The sequence below is a fragment of the Coturnix japonica genome, chromosome 10 (genome assembly GCF_054131305.1).
Source record: "Coturnix japonica strain WE chromosome 10, WE-NBRP24, whole genome shotgun sequence".
Classification (NCBI taxonomy): domain Eukaryota; kingdom Metazoa; phylum Chordata; class Aves; order Galliformes; family Phasianidae; genus Coturnix; species Coturnix japonica.
The window spans coordinates 14,986,156-15,006,883 of NC_140672.1; the positions used below are offsets into that span (position 1 = coordinate 14,986,156).

The following is a 20,728-nucleotide window of genomic DNA, read 5'->3' on the forward strand; positions in this document are numbered from 1 at the left end:
ATGATGACATTGGTACTGCTCCAGACGACTGGATGGAGACTGCTTTTGTGCCTCAGAGGAAACTCCGAGGTAAGTTGTGAGTGTCTGTTTCTTCGGAGGTAGAAAAATTAGTGCTGTAATAGCTTATTTGGGTACATAAGGACCTCCAAAGGTCTTTCAAGTCTCTTTGTGCTCTGAAGGTCATACACAGATCAGTCATGAGTATTTCTTTACTTGGAGAATTGTCACATTTCAGTGGGAAGGCGGCCCTTGCCAGTCTTTGCTCCTATTCCTTTGCTGTTTGGGCCATGTCATTCCCTGACCTGCAGCCAGTCCTCACATGTCACTGCAGGAAAAAAAAAACAAAGCAGACCCCAGTGCGCAGTGGAAGCTCTCCTCACCTGTGTCTGATCACTCTTGTGCCTGCAGGCCCCTTTGATGCTTTTCCAAAGCAAAGTCGTGTCCCTGAGCCTGGGGTGGATGCCAGAGGTAAGTCACCAGTCTTCATCTCATGATCTTTGCTCATATTTGGCTGTGGAAGTTCAGGGGGGGGTTCATCTTTTCACTGCCTGGTGATTTCTTCCCCATGAGAAGCTTGGGTAGTCACTGTTTCTTGGGTGCTGCATGCTCCCAGCATCCCGTAGACTTTGTCTCCGTACATCAGAGATCTCCCCACTAAGAAAACCTTGAGGGGCCAAATGTTCTTCTATGCCTTCTCTGAAGATTGTTTTACATGGCCTGGAGAGAGTATCTGGAAAGCTGCTGAGTGCCAGCCAACTGCCCACCTGGCCTCTCTGCAGCTTTGCAACTTTTGACCCAGGTCTGGGTGCCATGTCATCACCTGAGCCCCTTCCAGTCACTGCAGGTCCCTAAGGAAGAGAGGAATTACAGCATACCATGGCACCCAAACAGCAGCACCCTGGCACATGAGTGGCAGGCCTGGCTGCCCCCAGGCATCAACACCAGGAGATGTTTCTCATCGATGCTTGATTACGGCTGTGCCTATAAGCAATGCCTTGCCAAAGCCTCAGCACAATCCAGCCTGTGAGCCTCAGGGCAATCCCACAGAAAAGAGCCTTTAGATCTTGCCCTTTCTTTTCCGTCCCCTTCCCTTCTCCAGGCAGTTCTGCACACGGTTCCTTTTTGGACTGTCACGGTACCACTGCAGGCACCCAACAACTATTTGCCAGATGCTTCTGTGTGGCAGGGAGAGGAGAGTGCTGTGGAGCAGTGCTGTCATTCCAGTCTAAACAGGTGTCTGACAGGAGCTGCTCTGTCTGTGTTTGTTGACAGCTCCTAGTGGAGTTGAATGGCATCCAGTTTCCCAGCTGAGCTCCAGGACAGAAGCCCCAGCGATTCGAATGGGTACGTCATGAGATTTTAGTTCCTTTGAGAGATGGCAGCTCACAGTCCTAATATCAGCCAGGCATGTCTGCAGGTGTGAGTGAGAATGCACACCTGTGTGTGTGTGTCCTGCCCTCGCACAATGCCCTGGTCCCATTCAGTGATGCTGTTATGCGTTTATGTAAGTTGCAGTGTGTGGTGAAAAGTTCTCATTCTTTGGTTGCAGAAGTGCCTCCAGGGAAGGCCGTGCTAAATCCTTAGTTGTGCTGGAACCCCACAGGCATCCCAGGGGTGGCTGTTGTCGTTACTGGCTGCACTGAAAAGACCATTCAGTTTAATACCTTGTTTGTCTGAAAGTTATCTTAATGCTTTCTGTTTAGGTCCTGAGAAACAGAAAGAGGCCCTGGAAAGAGGAAAATATTTGCAGACACTGCCCTCTCTGCTAATGAAAATCAAGAAAGACAAAGCACATGGTAGGTGTATTTCCGTCTGTTCCCTGAAAGACTTGTGAAGCTGAATTTCTAGAAATACATGTGGAGAAACTGTACCATCTTCCTGATGAGAAGCAGTTACTTACAGTCCCACTCTCTTACCTCCTTTCTAAAGAGACAGGTAGAGCACCTATGCGCTGGAATGCATTTCAAAACGGCAGAGTTCGGACACTGACTGTCCCCCTGAGAGTAAAAGAGGCCATGCAGACAACAACTGTCACTCCAGGTAAGGGCCGCTCATAGTGGCTTTGTGGTTAGAGGTTGCTCCCCTCCCACTGCAGCCAGTTCCCAGGGACTTAGGAACTTTGTCCTTTTGGGAACTAGGCCACCAGAACCACATTCAGCAGATAAGAAGAGGAAACAGGACCCTCCATAGTACCTCCTGTGCACAGACCCCGCATTCCAGAGCTTGCTGTGCTTCCCCTGAGCCACCAGGCACAACAGCAGCCCGGAGCGGGATCCTTCCTGTGGTTGTTCTTGTCCATGTCACTCAAAGCAGCAGCTGGTGAAACAGATCCACATTGTTTTTCCAGGTGCGGATGGTGAGGAACATGCAAATGCCGCAGTAGATAATTTTATCAAGAAGTACTGCCTGGGATTCGGTGCGGTTATCTTCGTTACCACGCCGATGGCAATGTTTTCATGCTATCGTCTTATCAAGCAACGGAGGCAGATAAACCAGTGAGTTCTTGTTCACCTCCAACCCCATCCTGCCCCCCTCTTTACTATAGGGCTCCTGTGAGCCAGGAGGCATTTCTAGGTAAAGCAGCATAGAGAAGCCAGTTAGTTGTTGCCTAACACTGTCTGAGATTGATGCTGTCAGATGTTTTAACTGGCTGAGCCATTCCTGCTGCATGTTCTTACTGCTGGGCCTGAGACAGGCCGGGAGCTGAGGGTGGCTCTACCATGCACTGTGAGGAAGGAGAGCAGGGGGTTCTCCTGTGCCCTCAGCATGTTTCTTTCTCTGCAGGCGCCTTGCTGCAGCTGCTGCAGACGAGAATACTGCCTGCAGGAAGTGGTACTTGGAAAGATGGCTTGCTCACCTCAACGAACAGCTTCCTTGCCTCAAGGCGGTGGACAGAAAGACAGGGCACCAACAACGACCAGCCCAGCAGCCGCAGAGCACCACCAGAGCGGCCCCTGCCAGGCCTGACGGCTGTCGGGCTCAACTGCCCCCACTGCGGCCCCTGTAGGCCACCAGCCCAGGCTCCGTGGCCCCCAGAAAGTACATCAGGCCCAGCAGCCCCTATCCACCCTGGGCATCAACACCTCTTTCAGGGGACAGGAGGGACCCACCTGGTTTGGAAGCTTGCAGTCATCGGCTGGCACCCAAACAGCAGCACCCTGGCAGATGAGTGGCAGGCCCAGCTGCCCCCAGGCATCAACACCACCCTCCTGTCCCCCACCACCATCCTTCAGGGGTTGGCAGTGACTCCCTCAGAGCATCACCTGGGGGCAGCCACCGCCTGGGGGAAGCTTGAGAGGCCCGTCAGCCCCCAGAACCATCTCTGCCCTCACCCTCCCCTCCACCATCCATTAGGGGATGGAAGAGACCACAGCAGAGTATAGACCTGGGGACATCATCCAACAGACGGACGACCATTGCCTGGGGGAAGCCAACTGGCCCAGCAGTCCCCTGCACCCCCCAGGAACTGTCACCAACCTCCCACTTCCCTCCACCATCCTTCAGGAGGTTGGAGCAGCCCCCGCAGGGTGTCAGTTTGAGGGCATCATCCGACACCCAGAAAACTACAGCCAGGGGAAAGCATACCAGGCCCCACAGCTCCCAGCCCCCCACAGCACCAACTCTGCCCTCCCGCTCCTCTCCACCATCCTTCAGGATGTGGGAGTGCCCCCCCCCCCACGGTGTCAGCTTGGGGGCATCATGCAACACCTGTAAAACCTCTGCCTGGGAGAAGTATGACAGGCCCAGCAGCCCCAAGATCCCCCCAGCACCACCTCTCTCTTCATGCTCCTCTCCACCATTGGTCAGGGGGTGGGAGCATCATCACTGGTCAACACAACAGGGGGTTCTTTCTTTAACATCCTTATTCCACCTTCTGAACTGAGTATAGCTTTTCTACAAAAAATCTCAGCACCACACATGATCATATTCAAAACATCTATAACTATACGGAATATAGATATTGTAAATTAATTCAATAAAATTCAACAACAAAACAAAATAACCAAGAAGCTGCTTCCTTCAAAAGACAGAGTATTCTGACGAGGAGAAAACAGCTATACTAACATCACGTCATGGCATTGCCATCAGGGCTCAAGCTAAGGCAGCCAGCTGACCAGGGCAGAACTTGTGTTAGACGCTGCTCAGTGACAACACCCAGAACAAAGTAGCAAGGATGTGAAGTGCAGGAGACTACTTGCGCTTATCACATTCTGTCTGCTGTAACAGCACTACTCAAAGATTTCTAATCAGGCCAAGATCTTTGTGAAGCAGCAGTTTGTTCATTACTGCCATCATGGGCGCACACCCCTACTGACTGCTGGGCAGGGCTGCAGTGGGGAACGCCCTCCACACGCAGTCCTGGGCAGGCAAGGGCTGTCGGTGCACAGTGCCACATGCTCCTTGCCATCTGCACACACATGGGCTGGCTTTGCACTGCCAGGCACATCGTGTCGCCTGGGCACTGCAGGTCCTCGCTTGGTGGTATGCAGAGACAGCGGGGCCAACAGATGAAGTTATCTGTGCTGTGTGCAATACTTGTATTACCTGGGAGCTGACAATCCTTGTGGGTCTCTGTCCTGCTCCAATTTATAGGAAGGAGAGGAGGTCCATACATGTATGCCTGGGCATGGTTCAAATGTTGGAGGATGGACGCTATTCCGATTTAGGGTGATTAGGAAGGGAAGGCGGGCAATAGAAAAGATAGGAAATAGAATCAAGGAGTCTTCATAGGAAGCAAGAGGGAGAGAGAGTCACCACCATGGATCTGGCGTGTTTTGCAGTTCAGTCATTGATCTTCAGTAGTGGTGGGTCATCAGGAGTTGTTGTTCCGCTAACGATGACTGTGACCACGGCAACAGTTTTCAATGATAGTATAAACTTACAAATAAGTCCAACGTGGTTCAGTCAGCTCTCCTTGGTGTGACAGCTCAAATCCAAAATGGTTGAGTCAGCTCTCCTTGGAATGGCAGCTTCTGGCTCTGGGATCTCATCTTCTGGGCCTTGCCAGCAGACAAGAGGGAGCAGGGATGCCCACCTGCTTCCTGTTCTCCACAGCACACGATGGTATCATTCTCCAGTTTTCCCATACCAAGCTGGAGCCAGATCTTCTGCCAGTAAGCACTTCTGAGCACCCTCTTCTGGAGGTGAACAGCTCTGGAGGAAGGTGCTTTCAAATGTCCACAAAGTGATGTTGATTGTCACACAGTAGCACCCATCACTTGCCTCCTCCATAAATCAGTTACAGTCTTGTTGGTGAACCTGAAGACAAAAGGTCAGTGCGCTGGGACAAACAGCCACACACCAGTATCACAGAATCACAGAATGACCCGGGTTGGAAGGGACCTCATGGATCATGAAGAACCAACCCCCCTGCCTGGCAGGGCCACCAAACATACACCTTTACTAGATCAGGTTGCCCAGGGCCCTGTCCAACCTGGCCCTGAACACCTCCAAGGACGGGGCACCCACAACCTCCCTGGGCAGCCTGTTCCAGGGCCTAACCACTCTCCTAGTAAACAACCTTTCCCCCTAATATCCAACCTAAATCTTCCCTCTTTCAACTTAAATCAGTTTCCCCTTGTCCTGCTATTACCAGCCCCCTCCTCATCCTATGTGGAACACCAGTGCCAGCAGTGCGGCCGCCATTTTAGAACCCTCACCACGTCACCTTGGTCACCGCTGCCGTGCGCAACGCAGTCGCCTCTGACAGTTGTGGCAGTTAACAGCCATGTCAGCTGCAAAGAGGACGAGGGTGGAAGTTTCCCCTGTTTCATGCGGGAGGATGGAGCTGGGGGCCCTAGGACTGAGAAGGAGGAGGGGGCCCGCCATGACCACCAGGCAGAGGAGGGGTAAGAGAGCCCAGTTCCATCGCGCCTGCACCAGCCTGCTGACGAGCAACCATGTGGAGCCCATGGAGGTGGATCCTCCTCCAGAGGAGCCCATGGAGGTGGATCCACCTCCAGAGGAGCCCATGGAGGTGGATCCGCCCGCGGCATAGCTGGCCTGGCACCACACCACCGTGCCAGGCCCCGCGTTGGCACCATTGCAGCTCCACCGTGGCTGGTCCAGGCGCTGAGCTCCTTACCCGCTGCTCGGCCCCTGCCCCCGGCATTAGCTGGGTGGCATTTTTTGTAACATCTGCTCCTCCTTCGGGCTTCTTCTGCAGCCACGTCCTGTGGGCCCCCAGTCCCATCTTTACCCACTTTTCTTGTTGTTTTTCTAGTTAAGTTTAGTTTTAGAGTTAGGTGTAGGTTGTTGTTCATGTTTTCGAGTTAGGAATAGGTTTTTGTTCATGTTTTACTGTTAGGAGTAGGCTTAGGAGTAGGTTTAGTGTTAGGAGTTGTTGTTTTCCTGTTCGGAGTAGGTTCCTGTTCTTGCTGTAGTGTTAGGAGTAGATTGTTGTTCCCATAGTAGAGTTAGGCATAAGTTACTGTTGGTACTGTAGGGTTGGGTGTGGGTTCCTACCAGCAGCTGGCAGCAAACAGCGCTCACTCGGTAAGCACATGTCTGCTTTCTCCCCCGGAGCTGTGAATGCGACTGCCATGAGAGCAGAGGTCTGATGCCATCTGTGAGGGATGGGATTTGCATCCGGTGGCTTTTCCATTGCAGAATGTTCAGCAGCAGAGTGTGAGTGGCCGTGAAATGAAGCTGGGTCTCAGGAGAGCAGTCTGGAGCTGCGTCATGAACTTCCTGCATGGCCAGCGCAAGGTAGGTGTGCCTTACTGTAAGCGTGCGCTGAAGCAGTGTTGGTTAAGCACAGCTCATTCCTCTGTCTGCAACAGATGGGCTTTCTGCGCGCTTTATTGCTGTGGCCGGCGTTGAACAGCACAGCAGCAGCGAGGCCTCGAACATGTCCACAACCAGGTACGTGAATGTGAGTAAATTTAGCTGTGTGAATGATGTTATTGTTCTTATTAGTAAGGCAGTATTCACATGTGTGTGATGGAGCTCAGGGATAGGTTTATTCTTGCCTGGTAAATTTTCCCTTCTTTGACACCCACCCGTCCTCTCTTGCTTCTCTTCCCCTCACCTGTAAGTGCAGCAATACTGAAGGCTGAGGGCTCTTCTCTGAGGCGGGCGCTAAAGGGCAACTGAAATGCAAGTTTGATGTCCCTCTTTGTTCTTGGGTCGGTAGCCCAAGGTGACCAAGCTTCAGCGCACTTCTCTAAGTCAGCCTGGAAATGTTTCTAGCAGGAAGTAACTCCATCACAGTGCCTGAGAGTAATGATGCCTCTTTTTCCCCCCTCACAGCAGGCAGCCTCCGTGAGAGCAGTAGAGCAGCAGGCTGTCTGTGCTATGGCTGCTGAACTGCATTTCTGGCCACCTGAGATCCCTGAGCCCATGCTAATGAAGAACATGCTGCGCCACGGACTCTTCTACGGAGCCGTTTTGCAGCTTCTCTGTGCTGGCCATCATGCTGCCAGTTTCCAAGTCCCCAAAGGCAGTAAGTGGTGCTCTCATGGGATAGGAGAAAGGCACGGGCAACCAGCTGGGAGGGAACCATCTGTAGCTGTTGCCAGCAGCCTGGAGGTGCCAGCTCGTCTTATCCTGCGGCTGCTGCTGCGCCCTATGAGCTGCCAGGCAGAGGGTCCACCTGCCCGGGCAGGGACCACCTTGCAGGAAAGGGCTTTAGGCTCTGGTTTGTGTGGGATTTGGGGAACGAGACAGGGGTGGAGATTCTTGTGTGCCCGACTGTCAGGAAGGCGGTTCCCAGTTCTGGCAGCCCAGTGTGCCCAGGAGGGTGACTTGAGCTCCCAAAGTGAGCCGCCAACCAGTTGTTAGCTGAGAAGGTTTCCTGAGCGTTTCTGAATTGATTCTTGTAGGACTCGGAGAGTTTGTGGTCTGAGACTTGGGAAAGAATGAAGAAAGCCGAGGCAAGGCAAGTGCTGCTCAGCTGAGGAAGAAAGCTGAGAAGGAAAGCAGAAAGCAAGGATGATGGCCTGAGCAAGAAGCTACAAAGGACAGCAGAACCACCTGCAGCTCTTCCTCGGAGGTGGCACCAAAGGCAGCTTACTGAACAGTCCAGTTTACCGGCAGAGCCGTGCTTTCCCTGTCATGGACGGTGGAGATGATGGAAGTGAACTGGACAGGAAGGGCTTGTGCTGCGTTAGAAGCAAAGAGGGCTTCACATAGGCAGGACTTGGTGTATGGCAAGAGCTGGAGATGCTGTGTTCCTTCAGGGTGTGTCTCTTGAGGTCCAGGCCTGGTGTAGGGTTAGGCTGAAATAGGGCTGGCTGGGACTGGAGAGGGAGGAGGTGACGTAGCCTTGGGGTCTGGCTTCTCCTTGGGTCTGACTGGAGGCTGAGTGACTGATTGCTAAGCGGAAATCCTGGGCACTGGGGTTTCATTTTGGGGTGTGGGTGGGGTAATAAATAGAAGCCGAGTCCTTTTGTACGCAATAAACTTGAAGCGAACTTTCTAAACCTGGTGCTGCCTCTTTCAGTAGCTGGTCAGAACGTCCCTCGCTCGGGCTGGCAATCGCAGGGTGATGAAGCGGTCGGCTTCACGTCTCTCCCTTGACACGGTGAACGTTTTCCTACGTTTCCTTGTCTGTCTTCCCAACCTGTGGCCTTTCAGCCAACCCGTAAGTGCTGGTGACAGGCTGTGAGCATCTCCTTACTCTCTGAGGTCCGACAGAAAGAAACCAGAGGAGGGGAAGCAGCCCGCAAGCAAGAAGAGTGTCCCATGCTCAGCCCCTTGAGTTGGCCTCTCTTCCCTGAGGGCTCCTTCAGCTTCTGATGCACCGTGTGTTGCTGTTTGCCCTGGGAAGCCCAGCTGCACGCTGGCAGCCGTGGCCTGTGCATCAGCCTCCCCTTGAGGCCCAAGGAGTTGTTTGTTTTTATGTATTCAGTATTGGTGTGGCATTTTGTTGTTTTGTTCTGCTTTGAGATCAGGGGTAATTTAACACCGCTGGAAGTAATTGGGGTTCAGGAGTAGCACATGTAGAATGTTGATCATGCAGCAAGTTGTGATTCCTACTGTGTTAAAGAACTGGCACACACATATACGCCTGCAGCCGGAGCTTGATTGACTCTCGTCAATACGGCCTTCCAAAGCCTGGCCCTGGGGAGTTGTCCAAAAATTTTCCAACCTTTTGTATTACCTAAGTTTATTTTAAACAGACAAGGAGGAGTAATCTCTTAAAGGCTTTTTATAAGGCATTGGACTAGGTTTTGATTATCACATCTCAGGAAGCTTCTGCATTCCACCTAGTGCTAATGTGATAAATCAAGAGCAGATTACACAAGAGATTCAGGCCTTGCTGCCAGTCTTTTATGAATCCGAACTTTGTTTCATGTTGCCAGATATTCTGGTTTCCTTTTCAGGAGATTCCTTTGCTGTATAATAAGAAGGCCAACTGCATCCTGGCCTGCATCAGAAACAGTGTTGCCAGCAGGAGCAGAGAGGTGATTGTCCCCCTGTTGTCAGCACTGATGAGGCCGCAGCTCGAGTGCTGTGTTCAGTTTTGGGCCCCTCACTGCAAGGAAGACATGGAGGCCCTGGAACGTGTTCAGAGGAGGGCAACAAAGCTGGTGAGGGGTCTGGAGCACAGGCCGTATGAGGAGCGGCTGAGGGAGCTGGGAATGTTCAGCCTGGAGAAGAGGAGGCTCAGGGGAGACCTCATTGCTCTCTCTAACTTCCTGAAGGGAGGCTGTAGTGAGCTGGGGCTCGGCCTCTTCTCTCGTGTCATTAATGATAGGACCAGAGGGAATGGCTTCAAGCTGCGACAGGGGAGATTCAGGCTGGACACTACGAGGTATTACTGGTCAGAACGGGTGGCCAGGCACTGGAATGGACACAGGGAGGTGGTGAAGGGAAGGGGACGAGGGCGAGGAAGGAAGGAAGGGAATGGGAATGTAAAGGAGGGAAAGCGAGAGGAAAGACACGGAACGAGACGTGAATTTTGGGTCCTTTTCCGGCAGCCGCCCCCCCCCACCAGGCCCCAGCCCGGCCTGAGCCACGTGACAGTGCCAGTGACAGGAAGTGCTTCCTGCAGGCGGCGGAGAGCACTTCCGGGCCATGGCGGCATGGCGGCCATGAGCGGGGCCGGGAGGAGCGGGCTCTGTGCTGCGAACGGGGTCGGGCCTCGGTGCGGGGGCACGGAGGGGCTGTCGGGGGAGGAGCTCGCGGCGCTGCCGGCACCCAGAGGCGGCTCCCGGGCGGCTCCACGGTCTCGCTGTGCTGCGGAGTCACCCGGCCGGCCCCAAAAGCCTGGAGGCAGAGCCTGAGCCGGCCCCGGCCTGGATCGTGTGGTGCGGCTCCGGCCGTGCTGGGCTGTGCGGCAGGAAGATGACTTGCGGAATCAAACTCTATAATGCAGAGATGGGTTATAAAGCAGGTATGTTTATTCCAGCGTTGGGGGATAGCTCCTCCAAACCTGCACAGCGTAAGGAGAAAAGTGTGTTATAGATATAGGTTAAGCTAATACATAATCAATAGTCTCCTCCTCAGTTTGATTACATATTCATTACATTCCCTCTGACCCCATTCCCTGCGACCCTTGCCGTTGTTTTGGGGTGAAATTCTTCTTCTGTTTTCTTCTTGGTGTTATCTGCTGTTATCGATCTCCCATGTCAGCATCATCTTGGCGGGGGTATCTAATCCTTCTTCTTGTCAGAGGTCTCCGGACAATTTCTTCTTATCTTTAGTGCCCTCTTCTCTGGTTTTATTTTGACTAAGTGTCTGTAATTCCCCCTATCCCTGCACTTTTAAATGTAAACTATCTGCAGTTACCCTTTGTCTTGGTTTCTGTGAAGTTTCCCTTTCCCTTTCTATAGCAAAGTGTTACCTTGCCTCCATTTAAGTCTTTGGGTCCCCAGGAGGCTCTCCCTGGGGGTGTCCCGATTCAAAGGCAGGATTCAATCCCGCCGCAGCCCGTCCATGGCAGGCAAACACTTTTCTCATCTGCTCTTGGGACTCAGCAGTGCCAGGGGTTTCACAGTGCGGGTGTTGCAGTGGCTGGCAGCCTCCATGTGTTTTTCTATTGCATACAGGATCCCATGGTGGAGCCGCGTTAGAAGCAGACGTTGGTGTCTTGTGGCAGGAGCAAGGGCAGTGGAAGCGCTGCCCAGGGCAGGGCGGTGGTGACTGCCATGAGAGCGGAGGTCTGATGCCATCTGCGAGGGATGGGATTTGCATCCGGTGGCTTTTCCATTGCAGAATGTCCAGCAGCAGAGTGTGAGTGGCCGTGAAATGAAGCTGGGCCTCAGGAGAGCAGTCTGGAGCTGCGTCACGAGCTTCGTGCGTGGCCAGCGCAAGGTAGGTGTGCCTTACTGTAAGCGTGCGCTGAAGCAGTGTTGGTTAAGCACGGCTCACTCCTCTGTCTGCAACAGATGGGCTTTCTGCGCGCTTTATTGCTGTGGCCGTAGAATTCTCTCTTTCTTAACATCTGATCTATGAAGGCTTTTGTGTGGGAAGGGTTTGAGGAATGAGGGAGTAGAAATTGCTTTAGTCACGAGTCATCTGGAAAGGTTTCACAGAAACGGCGACATTTGCAGAAGGAACGTATTGGCATTGGCAGTTGTGCCAAATACTCACTGGGATAGAGAGGAGGGAGTACCTGCAGAAGATCGTTCTCTTCTGGTTTTGAGGAAGCCGGGGAGGGCTCAGATTGCAGCTTAAGAAATGTTCTTTTGTCACACTCTGTGTCCTGTGTTGCGTTCCCCAGAGTTTCATCTCTGCTTTCGATTCCAGTTCTCCTGACAGGTTAGGCTTGAATTCAGCATAATATCTGCTTCTCCCTGAGTTGAGGTTCTTTGGGTCTCCTGCCTGTTTTTTTCCCTTTTCTTAATGGAGAGTGGAGTTTCTACCACAGTCAAAGTTTCGTGATTAACAGAAACAAATATGGAACATATTAGATGAATACAGCTCTGCATTTTTTTCTTCCTCTGAACAGCAAGGGACTCCTGTGCTCTCATTAATATCAACAGTGAGTAGATGCTGCCTCCTGTTGGAGCCTAAAATGCTTTCCATAGTTGAGTGGTTGGAAACATAGGGTTTTAACTTAAAATTGTTTGTGCAGGGTGAAGGTTGGGAACACAATTAGAATACAGTTACACACTGCTCTATCCCCAGAACTTTCCAGCATTTTTCTTAACACAGCTTACGGTTCATTTCAAAACAAACTAACAAAGATGAACTTGGGTTAGCGTAGCCCGTTTTAAATGATCCTTCTGTGTCTTTTCCAGGCTGGTAGCAGAATGGAGACTTTCCTGAGGCGCTGAGGAACAGACACAAGCTTCTTTTGAAGGCTTCAATGAAATTCTGCCCCAGCAGTATCTGCGGTCCTTTGATGCTAAGGAGCTGGAGGTAAAAGATTCTTTGACTATTGCCAGATCCAGGCTGCTACACGTAATACTTGAATTTCAGTCAGAGTCTGAAGAGCAGAGTTCATTAAGGTTGGTGGTTTTGCTTTCAGGATGTGTGAGAGAAGCCTTATGTATCAGTTAGTATTTGGTTACTGTGTTGTTCTTCACTTTCTTCTTTGCAACCAACTTAGACACATTTCTAACGTTAAGATTCTGCCAGCATAAATTTTTTGGCTGACAGTGTTTTTGTAATCCTTGACAATGTGATTTGCATGTGTCTAAAGAGTGAGTGACTGGAAAGCAAGGGAGATAAGAACCAAATATCAGCGGATGGTCAAATTACAGAGTGGAGCAGGTTATAGCTGCTTTTGGTCTCTCCAAATTATACTCTGCAGCAGAACATCGTATTTCTAGCACAGAATGGTACGGTTCGGCAATGAGAAAGTATGGTTTATATGTCTAAATGCATTCGTTTTCATGACTGGTGTATCTTCTTTGTTGCCACGGATGTTATTATTTGCTGTGGAAGTTTAAGAGTTTAATATTAAAACCAAGCGTTCTGTGATTGTGGGTGCTTTGAAGTACAGTAGTATTTCAGTACAATAGTCTTGCTGTAGAAGCAAAGTAGTAGCTTGTAGTTTCCATGTTTATGAAATTTTTCTTCCCTAAAGGTGCTCCTGTGTGGAATTCAAGAAATTGATCTGAATGACTGGCAGAGGCAATACCATCTTCCGGCATGATAGCAGAACCTGCAGACAGATATTGTGGTTCTGGCAGGTTTGTAGACTTCTTTTTTCCACACAAGAACACAGCAACAGCTTAATGAGCAATAGTCAGAATTACTCAACAGATAAGTAGCATGTAAATGTAAATGATAACTGCTAATCCAGCTGCCCCATGGGGGATGGGGAAGTGAACATTTCAATATTAAACTTGACATCAATGTTAATTATTATTTTTCAGTTTGGGAAATAAATAGATAATGAGAAGAGAATGAGATTTCTACAGTTTGTTACTGGAACGTGCAGATTACCAGTAGGAGGATTTGCTGACCTCATGGGTAACGAGCCCTCTTTAATGCATTTTATGCTCATGTTATTTCCTTTTTTCTTAATAAGGACCAAGCTGTGTGTTTAAGGGTATTTTTTAATGAATTTATATGGAATCTGAGTCTTGCATATTGGTAGAGCTGTGATAGAAAAAGGGATGGATGGAATGTGAACACGCCTTGCATCAGTGACTTGATCCATGGTTTGGACGTGGTCCTGGCAGGGCAGCCTGCTCTGGGTATCCTTGGTTGATCAGAGTGGCAGGACTACGTAAACTCCAGAGATTCCTTCCAGTACCAAACCAACGATGTGATTCAGTGGTTGAGTTTCTTTGAAAACCGCTTCTTATTTATGCATTTCACTACGTGGATTTCTTCAGAGGGATGTAGTGAGAGACAAATGTCTTTGTGCTCTGCAAGTAGTTATAGTCTTGTTTTCACGCGCTGTTGTCATGTATTACCTACTGGTATACACGGGCAGTTAGACCTAAGAATTCATTGTTTGATTTTTGTACAGGGAGCAACAGACCCCAAAAATTTTGCATTGAGAAAGTTGGAAAGGAAAACTGGTTACCTGGAAGTCACACCAGGTAAGTACGAAGGATCAAACTCTGCTGTGGTTCTGTTCTTATGGATGGAAATCTACTTTGAGATTTTAGGAAGTGGGTGTGATATGGAAGTGTCTGAGACTGTGTGAAAGCAAAGCACTGGGCTATGGCAGTAAGCTCTGCTGAGTAATAGTTGAACTTCTGAAAAGCAGTTTTGTTGTGGAGCTGATTCCATTGTAAACACCATGGATCTGCACACCACTAAAAACATAAAGCTACTTTTAGTACTTAAGGTTGTCCTTTTTTTAAAGAGTTTGGGATTGATCTTTCATTATCACCACGCTCGATCTTGGCAATGAAAATAAATAGCCACGCTCATGCTCCCTCTTGGCTGGAGAAAATGTAGCTTCTGCTCAGTTTCTCAGTTACGCTGGTGCTTTGTGAAGATGCTCAGATTATAGGTTTCAGATACAGAAGAGAGATTAGGTGAGACTTGTTACTAAATACATTGCCAGTTATGAAAAGTTATCGCTGCTCAGGTGCTTGTTGTGCTTTAACTCTCACTTTCATAGACAAGTGCATGTCAAGATACAGGTGTTTTAGAGGGTACAAATGCAGTTTTCCTTCTGAACAGGACAGTTCATATGCCTGTGTTCCTAATGGATATTTGGTGGTTTAAACTGTTGTTCAATACTTAAGGTTTCTCTTTGTTTTCAGTTTCAATCGCTTGGACCTTCCAGCCTATAAGAATTATGAGCAGCTGAAGGAAAAGCTGTTATTTGCAACTGAAGAAACAGAAGGTTTTGGGCAGGAATAGCTGGGATTTGCACCTTGAAGAATGTGAACTCAGCGTGATGTTCTTCTTCGCTTCTTCTGCTTGTTGCACACTTCATAGTAAAGTAGACTTGACTTGGATTATTTAACAATAGTTGCGTGTAAGTAAATAGATGTTATCCTGAGGTTTTATCCATGTAAACTCTGGATTTCTACCGAGCACTTTCAGAAACCTTCTCGCTGGCGGTGAAAGCTATCCTTGCTTCACAGTTTTACTAGGAGGAAGATCTGCCTATTCCAACGCACTGGATGGGTATTTTACCGTATACAGCTCAGAAGGAGAAGAAAAAAGCCTTATGAATATTCTGTTTATGTTAATTCTGACAGTGAAATCTAGTTATCTAACATATTTACAGGAGAGGTGAAATTAAACAGGATAATGCAAGATTAAGCTAAGACAACTAGTTTGTGTTCTGCATAATGATTTATGATTCACGTAGGGAACCTAGACATGCCGTGGATGTATAAATATCACCCAAAAGGCTTTCAGCCCTGTATTTTTAAAACACAAAGCAGTTCTAATTGAAATAGCCTTAGCCCTAGTTCTATAGGGTACAGCTGTTGAATATTTTTATGGTTGAAATGTTTAGTTCAGGAAAAAGGCAGATGCTTGTATATATTTTTGCAGTCTCGGATTCCACTTACTCCATGTTTTCTTTCTTTAATTTAAGTGGCGTGTTTGTGTCTTTCCTGCTGTATTGGATGGGGAAAGTGGGCTGGATATCCCAAGCACCAGAACTTACTTTAATGTACCGCAAACAAAGAGTCAGCTGGGAAAAGCAGTCTGTGAAATGCTGCATTTGGCCAAACAGGAAAGTAAACCTGCCAGTGTGTTCAATTGGCGACGTTCTTGAAGTCTGAAATAATGTTTACTTACACGTTTTGCTTTGTAAGCCAACAAGTCTGTTAGTTTTTCTACAGCATGTTCTATAGAAATAAAACGTTGTTCCTATGAACCATTGGTGCACTTTGCTGTTCTTTATGGGGATGTGGAGGAAACATCCCGTGGATGCTATGGATAACCCCACAGCATCTGCTACCCCAAGTAATATTGGACTTCCAGCTGAGATGAATGACTTTACTGCTCCCAGCACTGCTTGAGCAACCTGGTCTGTGTGAATTCATACTGCATAACAAATACATACTCGTATGTAGCTGCCAACTAATCCCAATTCTCAAACATGAAAGTAACTTCTGTTTCGTTGTTTGCCTTATGAAAATGACATGAAAAATTGAATGAGCTGCTGAGCTGCTGATGGACGAATTAACAAAGCCTTATTGCTCCAGGTAGCTCAGGTGTTCCTATATGAAGCTGCACAGTAAATGCGTCATGTCTTCATCTGATCAAGCAGCGGGAGCTGATATTTTAATGTGTTTCTATTCCAGAAAAAGAAAAAAAAAAAAAAGCCTGTTAAAATTGTCTTGTTTGCATCATTCTGACATGCTGTGCTCTGTCTGTGAATTCAGCTCTTGGTTCTGTTGGTATCTCCAGCCCCTGATTCTTGTGGTGTCTTCATTTTCTTCCAGCATCACTGTTTGTGTATTGCTCTATTGAACAAGGACATGAACAGGGATCAGCAGCACTGGATGGTAAAATACTGTATGAAGTTAATTGTGGAAATTTCCTTGTATTGTAATTTCCAATACTCAGGAAACTGTAACAATATCTCTGTAAGTCAAATACTTTTATAAAATGACTCAAAGAGATGCTCGTCCTGTCGTTATTGGTTTGGTGTTACGAAGCACAAGTGTAGAAATGAAGGATTGAACTGCTGCTGGGGGTTGCAGGTAGGCTGGGTTTCTGTCGTGTGCTATTTCTGCCTGCTGGGGATGTGAGCGGGTGTTGGGCCCGAGCCCCGCTCGTGTTGGTCACAGCACAGGGGCTGCGGGAAACACTGGGAGAGCAGAGCAGGGAGAGCCGGGCTGTGTGCAGGCCGGGGCATGACATGGAACCTCGGCAGCTGCGCAGCTGCTGAGCTTTTCCCCCAAGTCTTCAGAGTCTCAGGTGATAAGGCTGTGCAGCAAAGCCAGCTGGGCACTGCTGATACTGTGGGCTTAGGGGATGAAGCCCTGCAGCACCTGCATGGCACTCCCTGTAGTCTGCCATCTTTATGTGCACAGCTGCTGTAGGTGTTGTTGGTGCAGTGGAGCGGCAGTGCGGTGCTGCAGGGCAGCTACACACCCCAGGGGCTCTCCATAGGCTACAGTGATGTGGCCCAAGTCCCACACTCACTTTCTTTCCCATTCCCAAGAATGACATACCAGTAGCAAAATATGTTTTCCCCTTTTCCCAGTGTCCAAAGACAAAGATGAGGTGTCTTAGCAAGTGCACCAGCAATGTGTGGAGCAGAACCGCCGTGGGAGCCACTGTCACACCTGAGTTGATCCGTTTTAGGCTTCCCATGGAAATGTAGCATTTTGACTCTTCGTTAGTAAATCTTTGAGGTTGCATTTGACCTGCTGTTGCAATGTCTGCTGCTTGCTCTTCATGCAGCTAGTCCATGTATTTGTTTATGTAGTCAGTGCTAGGGTTTGATCTAGACAGCTCCGTCATCTTTCCAAGAGCTGCACCATGGTCGGCTGTGGAGAGAGGGTGAGTGGGAGGGGACACCTGTGTCCCACAGTGGCTCCTCCAGTCAGTGAAGGTCCTGAAATTGGTCTCTTCAGCTAATAGGGAGCTTTCCTCAGCTACCGTGTGTCTGGAGAGAGGAAGAGCACTCCCAGGACCTTCAGCTGTGAGACTCTTCAGACGGACCTTGTGGAGACATCTGCAGGTGTAGTCTGGGATGGAATGGCTCCTGTTTGGCTCTTGTTACCCACGTGCAGCATGTGGTTATTGAGCTTATAAGGGAGCAACATAGGAAAGAATCCTGTTCTCATTTACTACCTAATGCTAAGTCATTCCTCCTCACGGGGAAGTGACTAAGCATTGGTCCTGGGTGCTAGGAGAGGAATGTCAGATCTGAAACCAGTGTGAATGATGGACAGCCTTGTTAAACACAGGGCTGCTCTGCAGTGCAGAGGTGCTTGTGAGTTCAGAAGATACCTGCTGAAGGAGGACTGCTTTGCTGTTGGATATCATCAAGCTGCAATCTGCCCGGGCAAGAGCAAAACAGGCAGAGGTGTGTGCTCCAGACTGTGCCAGCCTTTGATTCTGTTCCTGAGGTGAGCTGCGCTTTGCTCGCTGCAAATTCCAACTATATTTGTAGGAATTATTTCTATGAATAACACAATGGTGGTGTTTGAGTCGCAGACAGATGCAGCAGAGCCTTTGCTCTGATCTTCTCAGGAACTCAAGCAGCTTTTTGCCATCCCCACCTGGAGCCATTGAAGCGTGCAGCCAAGAGCTGGACTCAGTGGTCCTCGCAGGGACCCTCCAGCTCAGGAATTCTATCATTTTACAATCACTGAGCTTGGCAGACTTGCAAAGAGTGTGGATGTGACAGCAAGCAATTAGCATGGCCAGCATCAGGAACCCATGGTTATGAGCTTAGGGCTGGTTTAGGTTTGCCAAGCGGGGGGACTAATGCTGGGATCCTTCTCTCCGGCCTGGAGGCTCTCACACAGCAGCATGGTTCTGTGTTTTTGCAGGTGGGTTGGACCCAGGCTGTGCAGGAATCAACTGGGCTCTGCTTCAGCTGCAGTCTGAGGGTCTTTGGCTGCAGCCAGCTGCTGTTCACACAGGGTACAGAAAGCTCCAGAGCCACACAAGGGCCTTCGGGCTCCAAGTGAAACCCCACAAGCTGAGGGGAAGGAAGTGAACATCACCAGAGGTGGGGACTGCACAGCACTGATGTGTGGTGACAGACTGGGGTGGGCGGTGAAGTTGGGAAGACCAAGAATGAAAGATGGGAAAAGCAGCTGAATTTAAAGGAAGAGATGTGAAACCAACAGGATCATCACCCTGTAATTGCCAGCCCAAACAAGGGACGTTTTGACCAGTGACTGCTCTGATCCACTTAACAAAAGCCACAAAACCACTCCATAAACTTAGAAGAACTGCTCAAAGCCACAAGCTACAGGTTCTGGAGGAGAGCAGGACCTTTGCCCTGCAGTCAGCAGCAGTTTCAGACACACCAAAGCCGACACTGGTTTGCTTCTGTATCTCTTGTGGGACGGCCCCAGCCAAATCATCCCTTCTGGTCTGAGGATGAGGAGGGTCAGATCCTTTCAGAGAACCAAACCTGGCAGCCAACCTCATCACCAAACAAGCAGCCAGGATCCAAACTCCAGCACTCTCCATTCATCATCCCACTTCCTCGCTGCAGTCAGTCCGATGCTTCATGAGATTCAGAAGCAAACAAAATCAATACAGTCATCTTGATCCCTGCAGGAACACGCTGTGAGCAACAGAACACCTTCCTGGAAGAACTACCTTCATGAACAGAGGCAGCGACCACCTCCTCCCCTCCTACAGCCTCATTGCTTTCTCCTTAAGTATCACCACACGGAGCCTTGACCCTCCCTGGCACCCAGGCACCAAAGGGCTCTTTTCATGTTTTTTACACCAGGCTGGGAAAGAATCTTGGCTTCAAAACTTCCAGAGCAGCAAGAAGGAAGTATTGGTTCTTTTCACAGACAGCCTTGGCTCTTCCGCTGCTGCCAGTGGGGAACATCAGCAGAGAGCATCTCTAAAGCAGAGAGAAGCACATGTATGAGAATGAAAGAAAATTACATAGATTATTCTATGTAGTATTTGAATGAAGAGGTGAGAAAGAAGATGGCAGTGTCAAGCATGAGCTGATGAGAAGGATTAATTCTCATTCAGTAATATAAAAATGCAGCAGACACTGATGATGCTGTTGGATCAGGGAGCAATGGAAGAGCTGCATAATTTGATAGTCAGGCTTGATTTGCCATTTGAAAGTTAGGTGGAAGATACTACTTTACTCCAGAAAGGATGTAATACAGAAGAATATAAGGCTACAACTCTTCTAAAGTCTGGAAACTAGAGAAGCAACTTGGAATGAGAATTTGATCTTACAATTCAGGATCTATGGAACTGAACCGTGCATGTTCCTCTTTTTATGTTTTAATAAAAAGAGGAAATATTTAATAAAAATAAAAGTTTTGTTAATTATCTATAAAATATATTTTTTATGCAGTCCAAGACAGTTGCGCTTCACTCAGCATGGCCCAGGCAAGCCAAAAGGTTGGAAACCTACGAAAGATGCATGATGGGAATGAAACAGACCAAAAATGAACATTCAAAACAATCCAGCAGTCCAAGTAAAAGAGAAAAATAAACCAACAGTATTTGTATGGTTGGCAGTAATTCAACAAAATAGAGAAAGCTGCCTGAGCAAGAAATCAGAGCAAATAAACTCATTGGGATTACCTTATTTCTTGCATATCAAATACAGGTCATTGCGAAAGTAATTTCATCTCTTTACAAAACACAAACAGAAGGGTTGGGGGATGGTTAGAATATACTCTGAAATGTTTACTCCAGACTGGAACACTTCAAACAGTAGATTAACATTCATGGATATTAGAATTCCCCCTAAATGTATTTGGCTTATTTTTTTAAGTTTATTAATTTAAAGCTGAATTCACACAAGTGAGGGAAAGCATCTTTCTTCCACACAGAGGAATTGGCACCATCTTTTCTCCAAAGAAAATTCTTTAAAAAGATCCAAAAATTAAGTATACACAAATGTATATTCAATACATTTGATTTAATACACAAATGTGTATTCATGCTCTTCTCTCTGCCAGAGTTCTGCTAAGTACACCAGTCACGTGAAAAAAGCAAGCCAGGCCATCCTGAACAAGTACAGTTATTACTGCACAATGGGTAAATAGCAATCAGTCCCAGAGATACTGTTCCTATACAGGGGAGGCAAGACAAAAATAAATAAACCCTTAACCACAATCAAATCCAAACCCAGTTTAAGAAAGCTTGTATTTATTTCAGCCTCAATGGAGTCAGTTTGAAACTGTCAGAGAGACACTGTACACCTATATACAAATTTAAGAACACAACGGAG

General features: G+C 48.5%; 2 protein-coding genes across 9 annotated transcripts; both read left to right on the forward strand.

Annotated features, from left to right (window-relative positions):
* The first annotated feature begins 1,984 nt into the window (after positions 1-1,984).
* On the forward strand, positions 1,985-4,000 carry LOC146759435 (uncharacterized). The gene is made up of 3 exons (XM_085510665.1): positions 1,985-2,040; positions 2,348-2,495; positions 2,785-4,000. Exons 1-3 carry the CDS (start codon positions 2,016-2,018, stop codon positions 3,005-3,007), a joined length of 396 nt encoding a protein of 131 aa, XP_085366791.1. The 5' UTR covers positions 1,985-2,015; the 3' UTR covers positions 3,008-4,000.
* Positions 4,001-6,663: 2,663 nt separating this feature from the next.
* LOC146759436 (uncharacterized) lies at positions 6,664-15,694 on the forward strand. Of its 8 annotated transcripts, none has more exons than XM_085510672.1 (8): positions 9,188-10,339; positions 10,995-11,259; positions 12,189-12,351; positions 12,980-13,085; positions 13,272-13,368; positions 13,874-13,946; positions 14,622-14,839; positions 15,410-15,694. In XM_085510672.1, the coding sequence occupies exon 1, from the start codon at positions 9,276-9,278 to the stop codon at positions 10,227-10,229; it is 954 nt and encodes a 317-aa protein (XP_085366798.1). In that variant the 5' UTR covers positions 9,188-9,275; the 3' UTR covers positions 10,230-10,339; positions 10,995-11,259; positions 12,189-12,351; positions 12,980-13,085; positions 13,272-13,368; positions 13,874-13,946; positions 14,622-14,839; positions 15,410-15,694. The 8 variants fall into 8 exon arrangements, 7 of the variants coding, with proteins under 7 accessions (XP_085366798.1, XP_085366796.1, XP_085366792.1 ...); XM_085510670.1 differs by having other exon boundaries at positions 12,189-12,309; XR_014932424.1 differs by lacking the exons at positions 9,188-10,339; positions 10,995-11,259 and adding an exon at positions 6,664-6,708 and having other exon boundaries at positions 12,189-12,309.
* Positions 15,695-20,728: the final 5,034 nt, after the last annotated feature.

What these genes read in the sequence shown, in the direction of transcription:
- LOC146759435 (XM_085510665.1), top strand. Translation starts at nt 2,016, where the DNA reads ATGCAGACAACAACTGTCACTCCAG. An exon ending in GACAACAACTGTCACTCCAG is followed by an intron (nt 2,041 to 2,347) that starts GTAAGGGCCGCT and finishes TTGTTTTTCCAG; the next exon opens with GTGCGGATGGTGAGGAACAT. An exon ending in CAACGGAGGCAGATAAACCA is followed by an intron (nt 2,496 to 2,784) that starts GTGAGTTCTTGT and finishes CTTTCTCTGCAG; the next exon opens with GCGCCTTGCTGCAGCTGCTG.
- LOC146759436 (XM_085510672.1), top strand. Translation starts at nt 9,276, where the DNA reads ATGAATCCGAACTTTGTTTCATGTTGCCAGATATTCTGGTTTCCTTTT.